We start from the raw sequence: 21224 nt of genomic DNA, 5'->3' as shown, positions 1-21224 counted from the left end.
TTTATGTGTAACAAGAAAGAGGGCGACATTTCATACAGATTCAAGGGGCATATGAAGATTCGGGTAGCGCATACTCCTTATGCCCTGTGTCCCCAGCAACCTACCAGCTCTTCAGGAGAGAACGAGAGTAAGGGTGCAGAATAGATAGTGAAGAGATAGAAAAAACTCTTCTTGTCCCAATATATTGTATGTATACTCTCTAAGTCCCAGGACTGGCTAATTACACCCTACAAGAAGTGGAGTTTTATTATTGTAATGTTATGGTAAATCATAGCCCTTACTGGTTTTTAATATGAAAAAATATGTACAGATGCTACAAAAAACGCGTTTGGATTATTTTTAAGTTTATTTGTGGATTAATGCATGTATTTCTTAAATATTGAGAAAGCCACTATTTTCACATCTCATCAAAGTAAATGATAATTTTGGTGCTAAAGAGCCTGTCTTTACTACTTCTCCAAATTCTGATGTTTGGAAACTATTCAAAAGCCTACAAGGAGCAGAGAAAATTACTTGACACTCCTGCATTCAGTAAACATCATATTTTAAAAGTAATACCATTTCTTCTAAGAACTGAAAAGGGAAGATGATAATGAGGAGGGAAATAAAAGTTTCCTGCATGCAAATGTAAAAGCTGGTTACCTGGGTTTTTGTTATGAAGGTTAACTTCGTTAACAGTTTACTGCAATATTATTACTAGCATTTGCTGGTTTCATTCCGGAGGGTAAGTGTTGATACCCCTTAGACTGTTCTGATGCTAAACATAGAAGTTTTGACAGTGGCTCAGTCCTCTTTGGTGTCCTGTTTCTCTTTGTGCCTCTTCCGTCTGGTGCTGTGTTAGAATGGGCCAATGCCTAAAGAATTTCAGGTTGGAATGAAGCTGGAGGCCGTCGACAGGAAGAACCCTTCCTTGGTGTGTGTGGCAACCATAGCAGATATTGTTGAAGATCGCTTACTAGTGCATTTTGACAATTGGGATGATAGTTACGATTACTGGTGAGACACCAACGTGCGTTTTATTTTCGTGTGTTTGTGTTTGGTGTTAAGAATTTAATTTCATTCCAGTCCTGTCACCATTCTTTCTGTTCTTAGAGTAATGAACATCAGGAATTTAGTGACCAACTTCTCACTACCTTCTCTCCCTCATGAATTGCCGAATTAAAGAACCCGAGAAACTTCTCCATTCTATGAGAGGTTACCTAATGAGGCTTCATCTGAAATAATATGACCAGTTCAGGGCCCTTCACTATAGTGTGTCTAGTTTGTGAGGGAAGTATTTCTATGAAGAGGAAGTTAAGAACTTGCAGTATTTTTTTTTTTCCCGAAAAATGTTGAACTCAGCCTGTCATATTTTTTAAAGGGAAGATTCACAGGGAGAACGGAGGAGTGAATTATTTGAAAGCCTGTGGGGAGCAGAGAAAATGTATGCTACGATACCATTAAACTAACATTGCATGAGTTAAAAGGGTTTTCTGGGTAAAAACCTGAAATATAGAAGAGGGAATGGCAAAAATCATTTTTGTAGCGTTTCTTCACAGTATATCCTGAATAACCAACACGTCTCTGCCTGAGGCTATGGTTCTTCATGTGCATGAAGGGGACCCGGTTTTCTTCTTTGAACTAAGATAAGAAGTAGAACATTGATTAATTGTTCTATGTGTCTTAGGTAGAATGGTCTGGGTTCCTTGAAACGGAGAGGGAGGAAATGGTAGGCATATGGAGTCTGATTGGTCTGTCTTATTAAACTCTGGGCCGGCCTATTAATATTTTTCCTTGCTGCTAGCAAGAAGTGGTGGAGGAAGCTTATTAAATAAAATGTGCACTCCTTGGGGATATCACTGGCAGTTCGGGTTCTAGTCAAACACTTTTTGAGAATACTTCTAAATTTCAAGAGAGGTTTGGTCACTTAGCTTATAAAATACAGTGCTAAAAATTACTTCTGATTCTATTTAGCTACAAAATATTTTAGTTATGTAGTTCTATCTTCCATGGAGTAATGAATGGTCATTACTCTTGGATTCTTTCTCTGGCACTGAGTCATATAGGCTCTGAAACAGAATCCTGTTTTGCAGGTGTGATGTAAATAGCCCTTATGTCCAGCCAGTTGGTTGGTGTCAGGAGAATGGAAGAACTCTGATAGCACCCCAAGGTGAGTGGACCGGCTGGGTTTTCTTTGAAGCATCTCTGTGTGAGTGGCAATGCCTGTTTTTATTTTTGTGTATGCAAACCACATTTCAACACCAAGTGTGTGATAAAAATACTGTGCAAGATTCTATTGACCAAGTAACCCACATGTCTGAAATCTGCTCGTCTTTCCCATAATGCAAATGGACTCTGTTTATAAAGATATATTAGGTGGCCATTTAAAAAAAGGTTGCTAAAAAGTTTTACCCAATGAAATGAGTACCATTGCTGCAGATCCGTATTTCGAACTAGCTATTTCCGCCTACATACTTTATCTTATAACTTATGTTAATTCACTAATTGAGCCATAAGATTATTAAATACACTTAACTTGGGGGTTAAATGACAAATGGAGAAATCTAAGGAGTGAGAATTAGCCGTGAGTCTTCAGACTTGCCAGAACTCTTCACTACACCAACTTAATGGTTCAGCTAAACACCAAAGTAGGGACTTTTTCTAGTTATTTGTATTTTTTCTTACTACAGAAATACTAAGTATTTAGAGACTTTCTCTATCAAATTTATGTTTTATAATTTGAAAATTAGTTAGATACAGTGGCTGCATAAGCTTAGCATTTTTACAAGAAGTATTCTAGGAGAAAACAGTTTCTTTCAATAAAAAATGTGCAGGAAGAAATGTAGAGTATGTAACATGCCATTCTAGAATGGAGCAGATATTTAGTGTTTTTATTTGAATGATTCTAGAATTTTACTGTGTTTTAATATTTTTTTCTTAATGCAGAAAAATAATAAGGATTTGTCATCAAAATGGCATGAGAAAAATTCAAAAACTAAAAACTAATCAACAAACCAAACCAAGCCAAATTTTAAAAAAACACAACCTATTTAAACTATCCAGTTAGCTAGAAAAGTTTTATCAAATGTGTAACATCTTCCCAAATTCTGATTTTGATACGCAGACAGATTTAGAGTTGTTTGTCCTATTTTTCTGTAAAACCGGCTAAAGTTAACTTTAGAGTAATGTTCTTCAAGATGAGGTGAAGTGTTTGCGAGATCTCAGAACATGTTGTTTGAGTTGGTGTGTCTGGAGGTAGAGCACACTCTGTTTCCCATTTCCTTTAGTGGAATCACTTCTCTGCTGCCTGTAGCTTGTTCTCACTAGACTTCATGGATAGAGTCTGTGGTTAAGTTCATCACCTCATCTCTTGGCGCTGTGTCAGTCGAGAAGTAGTCTGTGTAGTACTTGAAGAATTGTATGTCCAGAATCTTTCTTTAAGTTTTTTGATGTTTGTTTTTGAGAGAGAGAGAGAGAGAGAGAGGGAGGGAGAGGGAGAAGGAGAGGGAGAGGGAGAGAACGAGTGGGAAAGGGGCAGAGAGAGAGGGAAACAGAGAATCCGAAGCAGGCTCCAGCCTCTGAGCTGTCAGCACAGAGCCTGACGTGAGGCTTGAACCCACTGACCGTGAGATCATGGCCTGAGCCAAAGTCAGATATTTAACGGACTGAGCCACCCAGGCACCCCTGTCCTGTCCAGAATCTTTCCATCATTAGTGTGAACTGAGAATTGAGGAGGCAAAGCTCCCATACCCCAGATAAAGCCAAGGCTTGAAGGTTCTGCTTGATGGGAGTAAGAAACTATTTAGTTCATAAAGTGAATAAAGTACCAACCTAGGTTTGTCATTTTCACCATGGAATTGATTGCATATACAAATACCATTACCATTCTGAAATTTGAGTAAGAGTTGTCCACATAGACTAATTTAGTGATAGTCTATGCTTTAGGGTCAGATTTTCTTCCCTACGACTTAGGTTTAAAATTCTAAGGAGATTTTGTCCTGTTATACAATGTCTGAATTAGAATCTTTCAGTTAACCTACCTCTAAACCTTATATACTTGTTGGTGTTTCTTTTACACATTACAGAGTGTTTTTATATAGTAAAATACTACCCTCCTCTAAGCCCCAATTCATACAACCCTTTGTTTCTCTGTAGCAAATTCTTTACCTACTTCTTTTTCCTACTGAGATATAATCCACGTATTATAAATTTTGCCTTTTAGTGTATAATTCAGTGGTTTTTAGTATACTCACAAGGTGGTACAACCATCACCATTATCTATTACCAGAGATTTTTATCACCTCCCAAAGAATGTCATCCTCATTTTCTTCTCCCTCTCAGGCCTAGGCAACCACCATTCCCTATCTCTATGGATTTGACTGTTCTAGACACTTGGCCACACGTGGAATCATAGAGTATGTGGCTTGTTGTGTCGTAGCTTCTTTGATTTAGTGTAATGTTTTCTGAGTTCATGTTGTAGCATGTCTCAGTACATCATTCCTTTTGTTTACAAATAATATTTTAGTGTGTAGATATACCACATTTTGTTTATGCATTCATTATTTGATGGCCATTTGGTTTGTTTTCACTTAATGACTATTATGAATAAAGCTGCTATAAACTTTCATGTTAACCTACCTCTAGGTAGTTTTTGAGTGATATGTTTTAATTTCTTTTGGGTATAATTCTAGGAATGGCATTGCTGGGTCATAAGGTAACTCTGTTTGAGGAATTGACAAACTGTTTTCCAAAGGGGGCCACACAGTGTACATTCCCACTGACAACGAATGAGAATTCTACTTCCTCCACATCCTCACCAGTATGTTACTGTCTTCTTGATTACAGCCATCCTAGTGGGTAGAAGGTAGATCTCGTTGTCCTTTTGATTTGCATTTATATAATGACTAATGATATTGAACATCTTTTACTGTGGTTATTGGCCATTTGTGTATCTTCTCTCAAAAAATATCCATCCAAATCTTTTGCCCACTTTTAAATTGGGTCATTTGTCATTTTATTATTGAGTTGTAAGTGTTCTTTGGATATTAGATGCTGCAGTTGTTTTCACTTTCTTGATGGTTTCTTTTAAAGCACTCTTTAAAGTTTTTAATTTTGATGAAGTCCAATTTATCTGGTTTTTTTTTTCCCTTTGTTATGCTTTTGCTAAGAAAGCACTGCCTAATCTTTGGTCACAAAGACTTGTCACTAAAGACTCTACTTTCCCTATTGATTGGCCTTGGCAGAATTATTGAAAAAACAGTTGACTATAGATACATGAGTTTATTTCTGGATTCTCAATTCTATTGCATTCCTTTACATGTCTACCCTTAGGCCAGTACCAGACTATCTTGATTACTGTAACTTTGTAGTAAGTATTGAAAATAGGAATTGTGAGTCCTTTAACTCTATTTTCTTCTTTCTCAAGATTGTTTTGGCTGTTCTGAGTCACTTGCAAACATATCCCTATGAATTTTAGAATTAGCTTGCCAATTTCTGTCCAAAAAAAGTCAATGCACATTTTGATAGGGATTGATCTATATCAATTTAGGAATTAGCCATCTCGAAAATATTAAAATTTTCAGCCCATAAACCTGGGACACGTTTCCACTTCTATAGATCTTTAGTTTTCTTTCAATGATATTTTGTAGGTTTCAGTCTGTAAGTCTTATACTTCATTAAATTTGTTCCAAGGTATTCTGTTTTTTCTTAATTGAAGTGAAATTTACATGACACACAATTAACCATTTTAAAGTGTATAATTTAGGGGCGTCTGGGTGGCTCATTGGTTAAGCATCTGACTCTTGGTTTCAGCTCAGGTTATGATCTCACGGTTCGTAGGTTCAAGCCCCACATCAGGCTCCATGCTGACAACCTGGAGCCTGCTTGAGATTCTTTCTCTCCCCCTCTCTCTGCCCTTCTCCTGCTCAGGCTTGTGCTCTCTCTCAAAATAAATAAATAAACTGAAAAAAATAAAGTGTACAATTTAGTGGTAGTGTATTCAGAATGTTATGCAACCACTAGCTCTCTAGTTTCAAAACTTCCATCACTTAATAAAAACGTTCTGTACTTATTAAGTAGATACTCCCCACTCCCTGCTCTCATCCCCTTGTAACCTCTACTCTGCTTTCTGTGAATTTGCCCATTCTTGATATATTATACATATTATATAAAAAAGAATCCTATAATACATGTTTGTATTTGGCTTCTTTTACTTAGTGTAATGTTTTCAGTGTTCATCTGAGTTGTAGCGTGTATCAGTATTTCATTCCTTTTTACGATTGAATTCTATTCTATTGTATGTACACACGCCATGATTTGTCTGTCCATTCATCTGTTGGACATTTGGTTTGTACCTTTGGCTATTTTAACTAGTACTACTATAAGCATTCATGTACAGTTTTCTGTGTGGACATGTGTCTTCACTTCTCCTTGGTGTGTACCCATTGTAGAATTGCTAGGTCATATGATAATTCTATGTTTAACATTTTGAGGAACCGACAACTGTTTTTTGAAGTACCTGTGCCATTTTAATATTCTCATTAGCAAACATGTGGTAATTCTTACTTCTCAACATCCTTACTTCTCAAAGAAACTTGTTCTTTTCTGTTTTCTTAATTAAACCCATCCTACTGGGTGTGAAGTGGTATCTTATTGTGGTTTTGATGTGTACTTCTCTAATGATCAGTGATGTTAATCATCTGCTCATGTGGTTATGGGCCATTTGCATATCTTTTGAGAAATATTTATTTAAATCTTTTGCTTGTTTTTTAAAACATTGGGTTATATTTTTATTATTTATATATTATTTAAAAATTGTTTCCACTTACCTATATTGCATAAATGATTTACAGATGTCTTACCACATTCTATAGATTGTATTTTCACATTCTTGATAATGTATTTTGCCATAAAATAGTTTTTAGTTTTGATGAAGTCCAATTTATCTATTTTTTCATTCATTCATCATGCTTTGGTATTAAATACAAGAATCCACTGCCAAATTTGAGGTTGTGAGGATTTACCAATATGTTTTTTTCTATGGATTTTATACTTTTAGCTTTTATATTTGACTTGTTGATCCATGTTGATTTAATTTTTGTATATGAAGTAAGGTAAGGGTTCGGCTTCATTCTTTTGGATATGGTCCAGTTTAACCAGTGCCATTTATTTAAAAAGCCTATTCTTTCTCCATCACATGGTATTGGTACCATTGTTGAAAAGAAGTTGGCCACAGATATTTAGGTTCATTTCTGGATTCTCGATTCTATTCCATTGGTCTGTCTATACACCTATCCATATGCCAGTATCATCCTATTTTTTTTACTTTAGTTTTTAGAAAAATTTTAAGTTCACAGAAAAATTGGGAGGAAGGTACAGAGATATCCTTTATACCTCCTCCTTCACATATGCACAACCAGCTGCTAGTATCAACATTCCCCACCACAGTGATACATTTGTTGGAATTGATGAACCTACATTGACATCATTATCACCCAAAAGTAGATAGTTTACTCATGGTTCACTCTTGGTATTGTGCATTCCGTGGATTTGTACAAGTGCCTAAAGACATGTAGACCATCATTTTGGTATCGCACAGAATATTTTCACTGCCCTAAAAATCCTCTGTGTTCTGCCTAGTCTTCTTTCTCACTCCCCGAACTCTTGGCAGCCAGTAACTTTTTTTTCTTTTTTTGCTGTCTTTATAGTTTCGCCTTTTCCAGAATGTTATATAGTTGGAAACATACAGTAGGTAGGCTTTTCAGACTGGCTTCTTTCACTTAGGAATATGCATTTGAGGTTCCTCCACATCTTCTCATGGCTTGATAGCTCACTTCTTTTTAGTGTTGAATAATATTCCACTGTCTGGTTGTATCTCAGGTTATATATTCATTTATCGACTGAAACACATCTTGGTTGTTTTGATGTTTGGGCAATTATGAATGGAGTTGCTATAAACATCCATGTGCAGATTTTTGTGTGGACATGTTTTCAACTCCTTGGATAACTTCAAAGGATGATACTGTTGAATGGTATGGTAAAGGATGCTTAGTTTTGTAACAGCCTGCTAAACTATTTTCCAAAGTGACTGTAACACTTTACATTTCCACCAGCAACACTGAGAATTCCTGTTGCTCTACATTCTCACCAGCATTTGGTGTTGTCAGTGTTTTGGATTTTAGCCATTTGAATAGGTGTATAGTGAGTGCCTTGTTGTTTTAATTTGCATTTCTCTGTTGACATATGGTGTGGCACTTATTTTCATGTGTGTATTTGCCATCTGTAAGTCTCCTTTGGTGAGGTGTCTGTTAAGCTCTTTATCCCATTTTTTAGTTGGGTTGTTTGTTTTCTTATTGTCAAGTTTTAAGAATTCTTTGTGTATTTTGAACAAGTCTTTTATCATATGTATCTTTTGAAATATTTTCCCCCACTCTGTAAGTTGTCTTTTCATTCCCTTGACAGTGTCTTTAGCAGAGCAGAAAATTTTAATTTTAATGAAGTCCAGCTTATTAATTATTTATTTCATGGATTGTGTCTTTGGTGTTATGTTAAAAAATCATCATGAACCCAAGGTCATTTAGGTTTTCTTCTATGTTATCTTTTAGGAGTTTAATTATTTTGAATTTCATATTTACATCTGTGATCCATTTTGAGTTAATTTTTGTGAAGGATGTAAGGTCTGTGTCTAGATTCTCTCTCCTGTTTTTTTTGTTTTGTTTTTTTTTTTTTTTGGTACGTGGGCATCCAGTTGTTCCAGCACCATTTGTTCAAAAGACCATCTTTGCTCCATTCTATTGCCTTTGTTCCTTGTCAAAGATCAGTTGACTATACTTTTGTGGGTCTATTTCTGGGCTCTCCATTCTGTTCCATTGAGCTATTTGTCTATTCTTTTGCTAATACTATGCTGTCTTGATTACTAACAAGCTTAGTTACATACAAGCATACTAGCTGTATAATGTCAGCCCTTCAAATTGTTCTTCTTAAATATTGTATGTATGTTCTGGATCTTTTGCCTCTCCATATAAACTTTGAAATACCTGACAATATTCACAAAATAACTTGCTGAGATTTTCGTTGGGCTTGCATTGAATCTATAGATCATGTTAGGTAGAACTGTCATCTTGATAATATTGAGTCTTCTTATTCATGAACATGGAATATCTCTCCATTTATTTAGTTTTTTGTTTTATTTCACAGATTTTTATAGATTTCCTCATTAGACCTTGTACATATTTTGTTAGATTTTATACATATTTCATTATTTTGGGTGCTAATGTAAATGGTATGATTTTTATTTCAAATTTCACTTGATCATTGCTGATATACGGAAAAGCTGATATTCAGAAAAACGTTTATATATTAACCTTGTATCCTGAAACCTTGCTATATCACTTGTTGGTTCCAAGAGGTTTTTTTTGTCAGTGTCTTTGGGTATTCTGCACAGACATCATGTCATCTGTGAACAAAGTTTTATATTTTTCTTCCCAATCAGTATACATTTTGTTTCTTTTTCTTGTATTATTGCATTAGCTAGGATGTACCACACTATTTTGATGACTATTGCTTTGTAATCAGTTTTGAAATTCGGAAGTGTGAATACTCCAACTTTGTTTTTATTTTTCAAGATAATTTTGGCTCTCTGTGTCCCCTTGCAGTTTTTTTTTTTAATATGAAATTTATTGTCAAATTGGTTTCCATACAACACCCAGTGCTCATCCCAACAGGTGCCCTCCTCAATACCCATCACCCCACCCTCAATACCCATTAGGGAGCACCCTCCCACCCCCTATCAACCTTCAGTTTGTTCTTAGTTTTTAAGAGTCTCTTATATTTTGGCTCCCTCCTTCTCTAACCTTTTTTTTCCCTTCCCCTCCCCCATGGTCTTCTGTTAAGTTTCTCAGGATCCACATATGCTATCTGTCTTTCTCTGTATGACTTATTTCACTTAGCATAACACTCTCCATTTCCATCCACATTGCTACAGAAGGCCATATTTCATTCTTTCTCATTGCCACATAGTGTTACATTGTGTATATAAACCACAATTTCTGTATCCATTCATTAGTTGATGGCCATTTAGGCTCTTTCCATAATTTGGCTATTGTTGAAAGTGCTGCTATAAACATTAGGGTACAAGTGCCCCTCTGCGTCAGCACTCCTGTATCCCTTGGGTAAATTCCTAGAAGTGCTATTGCTGGGTCATAGGGTAGATCTATTTTTCATTTTTTTGAGGAACCTCCACACTGTTTTCCAGAGCGGCTGCACCAGTTTGCATTCCCACCAACAGTGCAAGAGGGTTCCTGTTTCTCCACGTCCTCACCAGCATCTATAGTCTCCTGATTTGTTCATTTTGGCCACTCTCACTGGCGTGAGGTGATATCTCAGTGTGGTTTTGATTTGTATTTCCCTGATAAGGAGCGACGTTGAGCATCTTTTCATGTGCCTGTTGGCCATCTGGATGTCTTCTTTAGAGAAGTGTCTATTCATGTTTTCTGCCCATTTCTTCACTGGATTATTTGTTTTTTGGGTGTGGAGTTTGTTGAGTTCTTTATAGATTTTGGATACTAGCCTTTTGTCCAATATGTCATTTGCAAATATCTTTTCCCATTCCATTGGTTGCCTTTTAGTTTTGTTGATTGTTTCCTTTGCAGTGCAGAAGGTTTTTATCTTCATGAGGTCCCAATAGTTCATTTTTGCTTTTAATTCCCTTGCCTTTGGGGATGTGTTAAGTAAGAATTTGCTGCGGCTGAGGTCAGAGAGGTTTTTTCCTCCTGCTTTCTCCTCTAGGGTTTGGATGGTTTCCTGTCTCACATTCAGGTACTTTATCCATTTTGAGTTTATTTTTGTGAATGGTGTAAGAAAGCGGTCTAGTTTCATTCTTGTGCATGTTGCTGTCCAGCTCTCCCAGCACCATTTGTTAAAGAGACTGTCTTTTTTTTCCATTGGATATTCTTTCCTGCTTTGTTAAAGATTAGTTGGCCATACTTTTGTGGGTCCATTTCTGGAGTCTGTATTCTATTCCATTGGTCTATGTGTCTGCTTTTGTGCCAATACCATGCTGTCTTGATTACAGCTTTGTAGTAGAGGCTAAGGTCTCGGATTGTGATGCCTCCTGCTTTGGTCTCCTTCTTCAAAATTACTTGGGCTATTTGGGGTCTTTTGTGGTTGCATACAAATTTTAGGATTGCTTGTTCTAGCTTCAAGAAGAATGGTGGTGCAACTTTGATTGGGATTGCATTGAATGTGTAGATAGCTTTGGGTAGTATTGACATTTTAACAATATTTATTCTTCCAATCCATGAGCATTTCTTTATATCTTCTTCAATTTCCTTCATAAGCTTTCTATAGTTCTCAGCATACAGATCTTTTACCCCTTGCAGTTCTATATGAATTGGAAGATTGGATTTTTCATTTCTAGAGAGATTACTGTTGGGATTTTGAGAAGGATTACACTGAATATTAGGGAGTAGTGCCGTCTCAACAGTATTAAGTTTTCCAACCCATGAATATGAGCTGTCTTTTTACTTTTTTAGGTCTTTAATTTCTATCAGTGGTATGTTTTAGTTTTCATCATATAAGTCTTTCATATCATTGGTTAAATTTATTCCTAGGTATTATATTCTTTTAGAATGTACTAGAAATATAATTATTTTATTTATTTCCCTTTGAATTGTTTATTTCTGGAATGCAGAAAGCAGTTAATTTTATATCCTGAAACTTTACTGAGTTTATTAGCTCTACTGGTTTGTGTGTGTGTGTGTGTGTGTGTGTGTGTGTGTACGTGTGTACTCTATGGGATTTTATTGCATAGAATTGTGTAGTCTGTCAAGAGAACAGAAGTTCCAAAATATTAAAATTTCCAATTTGAATGCCTTTAATTTTGCTTCTTGCCTTGTTGTTCTGGCTAGGACTTGCAGTACAATGTCGAATATAGAAGTTAAATTAGGCATTATTATCTTTTTCCTAATTTAGGGCAGAAAAATTTCAGTCTGTCACCATTGTGCATGATGTTATCTGTAGATATTTATTACATGTCCTATATCATGTTAAGAAAGTTCCCTCCCTCTTTTCTTAGTTTTGAGTGTTTTTATCACAAAAGGATGTTGAATTTTGTCTAATGCTTTTTTTTATGTCTGTTGAGATAATTGTGTGGGAGTTCCCCCCCCCATAGTTTCATGCTATATAATCATTTTAAATGTGCTGGTGAGTTTAGTTTGCTACTATTTTGTTGAGGATTTTTGTATTGATGTTCAGAAGGAATATTGGTATTTAGTTTTCTTGTTATGTCTTTTTCTGGTCTTTTCATTTTTAAAATATTATAAATGGAATTGTTTTCTTAATTCATCTTTAGATTATTCATTGCTGTTGTGTAGGAATATAATTTATTTTTGTACAATGATCTTATATTCTAAAGCTTGCTGAATTCATTAGCTCTAATATTTTCTGTGTGTGTGTGTGTGTGTGTGTGTGCACGCGCGCATGTGTGTGTATTCCTTAGAATTTTCTATATGCAAAATTGTGTCATCTCTAAGTAGAGAAACATTTACTTCTTCTTTTCCATTTTGGATTCATTTTATTGGTTCCTTTTTTATCTGGCTAGACCTTCTAGTGCGTTGTTGAGTAGTAGTGGCAAGATCAGACATCCTTTTCTTGTTCCTGATCTTAGGGGAATACTCAGTCTCTCCACACAAAGTGTTGTGTTTGCTGAGAGTTTTTGTAGATGCCCTTTATCAGATTGAGGAAGTTCCCTTCTGTTACTGGTTTGTGTTATCATAAAAGGGTAGTCCTTTATTCTATTAATATGATACTATTATATTTACTTCTTTTTATATGCTGCATATGCTTTTTATATGCTTGTGTTCCTGGGATAAATCTCATTTACTCTTTTAAAATGTATTTATTCCTAAGGCTGCTAAGAGTGCTAAGGAAAAGCAGGATAAACAACAAGTCAAATGTTTAATTTTTTAAAATGTTCATCCACAGTATGAATACTTGTTTCTAGGAGGGAATCAACTGTGTCATAAGGGGGATTCTTCTTGTGGTGTTGCAGGGGATTGGCCCTTCATGGTCACAGGACCACCTTGGACCACAGAAAGCTTCCCATTTGGTGTGGTGATAAAATATAAGTAAATCAGCCTCTTAATCAAAGTATGAACAAGAGAGTAGAGTATAATGAAAATATATGCAGAGGAAAAGTAAGAAAAAATTGGGTGACGGCAATTAGAAAGTAAACAAAATTGCTTAAAGCTTGTGATGGATCATGAGTATGCTGGCCTGTAGGTTTATGTGACAACTCGAGTGACCGAAGATGTTAGGTCCCTATTATTTACACAAGAGAGGAAAGGTTTGAAACCACGGATGGTAGAAGGGGCCCTAAGACATGAGAATATAATGCTGTGTACTCAGGTAATCCACAAATGGGAATTTGGTGACAAGGCTGAGGCTAAGACTGCTAATAATTTATATTTATATTCATATGCACACATATGTAATATAACTTATGTCATATATATTTTGTACTTATATATGTACTTTTAGGGTTTGAACATAGTAAAAGATAAAAAGAAATTAACACTGGTCTATATGAATGATTTGTTTCTGTTAGTAATTTAGTGCCACAACTTGTTAGCTGTAGTTATTTTACTTTAAGCGAATTGATATTTTAAGCATCATTTATGCCCATAGATTTTTACATTAAGTTTTATTTTATGGTTGTAATTACATTGTTGTCAGAAGAAAATGTATTGGCTATATTTGTTACAGTTTTTTATGCGTGCGCGCGTGCGTGTGTGTGTGTGTGTGTGTCTGTAATTGCACATCTGAGAACGATTAGGGCGCTTGAAAGTAGAACAGTGTGTACTGATCTGTCTAGTTGTCCCTGGTGTATACTCAGATTCTCATAAATTCCGGATAAAAGAGCCTTTTCAGAGGGAGAAAGAGAAGGGAAAGGCCAGTTTTTAAAATGAGTGAAGTATAAAGTGTAAAGGTGCTTTTCACTGATATAAATTTAATCCAAAGCGTTGTTACATATTCTATTCAGTGTCTTTCCAGAGAGGACTAAAATGTATGGGCTTCTTTTCCTTCAGAGGAAGCAATCTGCTGGAATTGTAGTTGAAGTTACAAAATGACAAGAAGGTGTCAGGTAGACGCCTCAGCATTTGAAGGAGAGAACCCTTTCCAGAAGGGTTGTTGGGTCTCATAGTGAGCTTTTGAGCTTCATCTGGCGGTGAGCAGGCAATGTCCAGTTAAGAATCACCTCCTTACCAACAGAGGCAAATCTCATCCTTTTGTTGAAGTAAAATCCCCAGTAGCATAGTTTTAGATGGTTCATGGTATAGTCAAGTCTGTACGGTTAAAAATTAGATCTATTAAAGAATATTAAATAGATTATCTGTGGAAAGTTATATTCTTTGCTTTTTTTAGTTATTTTAAATGGTATTGCTATTTAAAAGTGACTCTGAGTTTGCTTTTTTTGTAATGTTTGTGAAATTCCTAGTGCTCTCCATTGCTCAGTGTGGCTTTTACCAGTCAAAACACTATTGTGAAGACTTTTCTCAACAGTGTGGTTACTTGTGTGAAAATCTGTTGGCGCAGTCCATGACGGGAGCCACCACCCCATCCTGTCTCCTGCTCAATTTGGACAGGGGACAGGAAGCCCTGCAGAACCAGAATGGCTGTGAGGGCTCCTCCGATCGGCAGTGGGACCACGTCCCCCAGGAAGGATGACAGTCCTGCACGGAGCGCCTCTGCAAATGCAGACCGCTGCTCACATTTGAAGCACACTCTACGACCAAACTCACATTCAGTTCAAACATCTCCACAAACATCTCCGTAGTGACTTCTGTGCTTATAGAATGGAAAGAACCAAGTAAGCATAAAACACGCTGAAGGAAGGGATCTGTTTTTGTAAAACGCTATTGAGATGTGATTCACACACTGTACACCTATCCATTTATAGCAGATATACGCTGTCCATTTACAGTATACAGTTGGTGGTTTTTAACCTATTTACAGAGTTGGGTAACCATCACCAAATTTAATTTTAGAATGTCTCTATCACCCCAGAAAGAAACCTGAATCATTTAGCTATTATCCCTCAACCCTCCTTTCCCCTCAGCCCTTGGCAACCATTAATCTACCTTCTGTCACTGTAGATTTGCCTATTCTGAATAGTTCACGTAAGTAGAATTATGTAGCCTGTGGCCTTTCATGTCTGGCTTATTCACTTAGCATAATGATGTTAGAGCTCATCCGTCTGGTACCGTGGATCAGCACATCAATGCTTTTTAATTCCAAATATTATTTCATTACATAGATAAATCACAATTTGTGTATCTGTTTATCAGTTAATGGGCATTTGGGTTTTTTTTTCCCCACATTTTGGCTATTTCGAATAATACCGCCATGAACATTTGTGTAAGAGTTTTTGTGTGAACATGTTTCCAGTTCGCTTGGGCATATACTTAGGGTGGAGTTGCTGGGTCATGTCGCAATTCTACGTTTAACTTGCTGAGTAATTGCCAGGATCTTTACCACAGGAGCCGCACCATTTTACATTCCCCTGGGTAGTGTGTGAGGGCTCCAGTTTCTCTATATCCTTGCTAACACTTGTCTGTGTTCTTGTTCATAGCCATCATACCGACTGTGAAGTAGAATCTTACTTTTGGATCTCATTTTTCTTGAATGCCCAATATTACTTCACACATTTATCTGTTTTCATAGCAATTTTGTGAAGATTTTGTCAATAATTTCAATTTCATAGTTGAAGGCCTGAGGTCCAGAGAGATCAGATAACTGGCCCCAGACCTTTCACGTGATGTGAAGGGGATTAGGTGGCAGGCCTCGTTAGTTCACTTCAGGAATTCCTCTGCCTTTTCTTCTTCCCCACACTGCTTATAGTCTCCCTGCACACAGGCTCTACAATGGAAGGAAACATTTCAGTAGCTCACTGGGAACACAGGAGAAGGAGATGTAAGTTCCAGCTCTGTGTGTGGACACCTTCACACTGGAAGCAATGTTGCATCAGTCTTTGAAGGATGTGCAGAATTTCACCTGAGAGATGGAATGGAAGAGTTAGATAGAAGGAATGGTATGCACCTCCTTAAAAAAGGAAGTTCCTGGAAAGTTCAAATTATGGGCCTATGAGTAATGTGCTGGGCTGCAGGGTAGGGAAGGGGGAGAAAGGGACAGGAGGTGATGGGTGATTTAGAACATTAGGCTCAGACTGCTGTGTGATTGGCCTTGTTAATGTCTTTATTGTATGTAAAATTGGAAATAATTTTAAAGATTCAGAAGTCACAATAGCAAAAATAAACTCCTTGCAAACCATTTGAGGTTAAATTGCCAAGATGAAAGTTTTGCAAAGGTCACCCAATAACAATCCTCTACGAAACACAAATGAGCAGATTTAATCCAGGATCACATGTGTTTACTTGTCATATCTCTTTAGCGTTCTTTCATCTGCAGTGGTTCTTCATCTTTCCTTGACTTTTATGAACTTGACACTTTGGAAGAGTACAGGCCAGTTGTTTTTTGTAACGTGCTTCTCACTTTGGGTTTGCCTGATGTTTCCACAGAGGGGATGGATTATGTACCAGGGGAGGAATATACCAGAATTAATGCATCCCCTCAGGTGGATGCTAATCCCCTGCTAATGTTAACTTTGATCACTTGATTGAAGTGGTGTGTGCCACTTCTCCACTGCAACTTTGCTTTTTCCTTTTGTAATTAATATGTATTTGTGGGAATTGACGTTGAGATTACATAGTTATACTATTTCTCATCTATCACTCACTAGTTTTTAGCATCTATTAATGTTCATTGGATGAATTAGTTGTTATATTTGCCAAATGGTGATTTTCTAATTACATTATTTCTTCTACATTTATTAGCTTATTTATTTATTCATTTTTTTGCATATAGTTGTGGATTCCTGCCTTATCATTGTGCTATAATATGTTACTATCGTTATACAGGACCTTGGTGGGGGAGGTGGAGTAGAAAGGTCGGTGAGCAGCCTTCCTAGACCCAGGGAACTGACAGTTTACTAGAGACTGTTGGTGAGTTTATAAATAACTGTTATAGATGATAACAAGGAAATTAGTCAAAAAAATATTACCTGGCCAGAAGAAGAAAGAAGTGCCTCATGGAGAAAATTATATGATGGTGTGCTGTTCCATAGCAAATTACCACACACTTAGTGGCATAAAACAACACAAAATTGTTATCTTATAGTTCTGGAGGTCAGAACTCTGAAATGGGTTTCACTTCAGTTTTGAAATATTAATAGATTAGTTAATTACTAATTAATAGAGAATTAGTAGTATGGGTAGGTTGAAGCCATGTTATAAAAGATCTTTAAAAAGCTAGAATGAGGAGTTTGTAGTCACATCTCTGATATAAATATGTTTAAGTATTTATTTGGGAATAATGCGCCAGATTAAAGGAAGACCATTAGGGAGATTGATTGTATGTGAAAATAAGGAGTAGAGGCTAGGAAGATGTTAAAATACTTTGGGATTTCTACTTACCTGATTTGGCAAGTGACTGAATAAGAAGACATATATTAACTCTTTATTCGGAGTTTCTTGTGGTCTGGAATGCTTGGAATTGATGGGCTAGGGAAATAAATCTGGTTCCTGACCTTTTATTCTTGTAAATATCATGTTCTACAGTAAATACATGTTAATGTGATAGCAAAAAGCCACTCAAAGCAGAAAAAAAACTGCACTTGAATATTTTGCTAACTGTGGGACAATTTTCTGTGGCCATCTGATACAGTGTGTCATATTATGTTATGTTATTGTGCCTGTGCCTCAGGTAGACATTCTCCTACCAGAGGTCCCATAAGACATTGCCATACTTCCACCAATAGGTGATCATGCCACTGCAGCATATATCATGATCCTCTCTCTTGTTCTTTAACTTAATTGGAAATCATATCATCATTTCCCCAAGGCTTTTCATAGAAAGTGAATTCCCTACACAATTCTACAGAGACACTATAAAAAGATGGTATTCTGTTCTCTGTCTCTGTAAGAGTGTTCAGTCAGCTAAATTCTCTTTATGAATCCAGGTTTATTTTTATCATTGAATCCTTATAAATAATCAGCAATGAAGTGAAGCTGCGGACTTACTAGAAGTCAAACTTATTTAAAATAAATGTTAATTATATTTTATTTTCATGAAAGTGCAGGAAATTTGTAAAATTGAAATGTAATAATGTATACATTGAAGTATTGATCTCATCACTAGATGGAGCTTGCCATTATTATTGTTGTTGTTTCAATCATCTTGTCTTTTTATTTGATTTTATACACATCATTTAAACACTAGAATTATGATCTTATTGTTCATTTCTCCCCTTTACTTGAAAACATAATTTGAATATATTTACCTATCTTTAAATAGTCTTTGAAAACCTAGTTATTAATGACTGCAAAATTATCAGTACACCACAGTTTATTTTGGCTTATTTTCTTTTGTATTGAACATTAACTTTTTCTAGTTCTTAAATAACAACAGACATCCTTTTAATTTTTTTTCATGTGTATTCATTTTTGAGAGACAGAGACAGAGCATGAACTGGGGAGGGGCATTGAAAGAAAGGGAGACACAGGATCTGAAGCAGCTCCAGGCTCTGAGCTGTTAGCACAGAGCCCGACGTGGGCTCGAACCCACAAACCGCGAGATCATGACCTGAGCCGAAGTCAGATGCTTAACCAGTTGAGCTGCCCAGGAGCCTCAAGAAGACATCCTTTTAAAGAAATAGTTATAGATGTTGGTTATTGCTTTGTGGCTGTTTTAAGTGGAGTTAATGGATTACAGAGGATAGAAACAAGTTTTAAGCATTTGATAAATACTTCCAGATTACCCTCCATAAAGTTTCTTCCTTCCAGCAACATTAGAAAATTCAGACATGAAAAAGAAAAAAATGGAACAAGACCCCAGATCTCTCAAAATACGGGCACCTGTTTTCTATGAATATTGTATTAGCAAGGACTGTATTGTTTTGTTCATAATTTATCCACAAGTTCTGGTACATAAAAATAGGCAATTTGTGTGTGTTTTAAATCGCACTTAAAAATATTTTAAGTAAAGTAACTCATATATAGATTGAATTAGTGATCAGAAAACTCCCAACAAAGAAAAAAGCCTTGGACTTGATGGCTTCACTGGTGAATTCTACCAAACATTTAAAGACTAACTAATGCCACCACTTCTCAGACTTTTCCAAAAAATTGAAGAGGAGAGAACCCTTCCTAACTCATTTTATGGACCCAGTACTACCCTGTTACTACAGTCAGGAAAAGTCACTATAAGAAAAGAAACCTGTAGACCAGTATCCCTTATGAACACTGATGCAAAAATCCTCAACAAAACACTAGGAAACTGAATCACATTGAAAGGATTATATGCCATGACCAAGTGGAATTTATTTCTGGAATGCAAGGATGATTCAATATGAAAATTAATCAGTCCAGTACACCAAATTAACAAAATGAAAGACAAAAACCAACATAATCATCTCGAGTGATGAAAAGCTTATAACAAGATTCAACACCCTTTCATGAAACAAAACAAACAAGCACAAACATTCAACAGTTTAGAAACAGAAGAAAACAAATTCAATGTAATAAAAGCTATATATGAAAAACCCACAGGAAGCATCATACTCAGTAGTGAAAGACTGAAAGCTTATCTTCTAAGATCAGGAAAAAGCAAGGATGACTAATTTTGTCACTTCTTTCCAACATAGTACTGAAAATCCTAGTCAGATTAATTAAGCAAGAAAAAGTAATAAAAGGCATCTGAATTGGAAGCAAAGAAGTAAAATTATCTCTGTTCACAGATGATATGATTTCATATGTAGAAAACCTTAAAGATTACACATACACACACCCCTTAGAACTAATAAATGAATTCAGCAAAGTAACAGGATACAAAATCAAGACTCAAAAATCAGTTGTGTTTCTGTGCACTAATTATGAACAATCTGAAAAGTATATTGAAAAAACAATTACATTTACAATGGCATCAAGAAGAATAAAATGCTTAGGAATTAACCAAGGAGGTAAAAGACTTGTACAATGAAAAGTACAAAACGTTGCTGAAAGAAATTGAAGAAGAGGTAAATAAATGGAAAGACATCCCTTGTTTAAAGATTGGAAAACTTAATATTGTTAAGATGTCTATTACCCAAGGTGACCCTCTCAAAATCCCAAAGATGTTTTTTGAAGAAACAGAAAAATCTGTCCTAAGGCTTATGTGAAATATGAAGGGACTCTGAGTAGCTAAAAGAGTCTTGAAAAGGAACAGAGTTGGAAGACTTGCCATTTATTTCAACATGTTACGTATATGTATACATGTTACAAAGCTACAGTAATTCAAACAGTGTGATAATGGCTTAAATGTAGACATACAGACCATTGGAACAGAGGCCCAGAAATAAACCCTAACATATAAGGTCAAATGATTTTCAGCAAGGGTGCCAAGACTATTCAAAGGAGAAAGAATAGTCTCTTCCATAAATATTGCTGGGAAAGTTGTTTAACCACATGCAAAACAATGAAGCTGAACCCCTACCTCACTTTATATACAAAAACCAAATAAAAGTGGATCAATGGCCTAAATGTAAGGGCTAAAACTATAGAGTCTTAACAGATAAGGCAAAAGCTTCACAACATTGGGTTTAGACGTCATTTCTTGTATATGACACCAAAGGCCCAGACAAAAAAAGAAAAAATGGACAAATTGGACCTTGTGAAAATTAAAAACTCCTGTGTATCAAAGCATGCTATCAACAGAGTGAAAAGCAAAACTCATGATAGGACAAATATTTGCAAATCATATATCTTATAAGGTATTATTATCCAGAATATATGGAGAACTCCTATATGGGTTCTCCATATCTTCCCATTTGGAGAAACCCAAATGGGAAAAGGACTTGATTAGACATTTCTCTAAAGAAGATACATGAATGGTCAGTAAGGACATGAAAAGATGCACATCATCACTAATCATTAGGGAAATGAAATTAAAACTACAATGAGATACCACCTCGTATCCACTAGGGTGTCTACTATTAAAAAAACAAAAAGACAAAATAAGAAGTGTTGGCAAGGATGTTTGGAAATTGGAGCCCTTGATCATTGTTGGTGGGAGTGTAAAATGGTATAGTTGCTTTGGAAAATAGTATGATAGTTCCTCAAAAAATTAAAAACATAATTACCATGTGGTCTAGTATT

At 35.9% G+C, this 21224-nt stretch overlaps 1 protein-coding gene across 1 annotated transcript in view; it reads left to right on the top strand.

Annotated features, from left to right (window-relative positions):
• LOC115498668 (lethal(3)malignant brain tumor-like protein 4) overlaps positions 1 to 21224 on the top strand; it is a 284214-nt gene that overhangs the window by 84117 nt on the left and 178873 nt on the right. Inside the window, exons 7-8 of the mRNA XM_032595338.1 lie at positions 842 to 996; positions 2073 to 2149. Of these exons, the coding sequence (XP_032451229.1) occupies positions 842 to 996; positions 2073 to 2149 (232 nt within the window). The remainder of the gene's footprint in view (positions 1 to 841; positions 997 to 2072; positions 2150 to 21224) is intronic.

Source organism: Lynx canadensis, chromosome D3 (assembly GCF_007474595.2).
Source record: "Lynx canadensis isolate LIC74 chromosome D3, mLynCan4.pri.v2, whole genome shotgun sequence".
Taxonomy (NCBI): Eukaryota; Metazoa; Chordata; class Mammalia; order Carnivora; family Felidae; genus Lynx; species Lynx canadensis.
The sequence above is the reverse complement of the archived record's forward strand: the minus strand, read 5'-3'. Positions and strand labels throughout refer to the sequence as shown.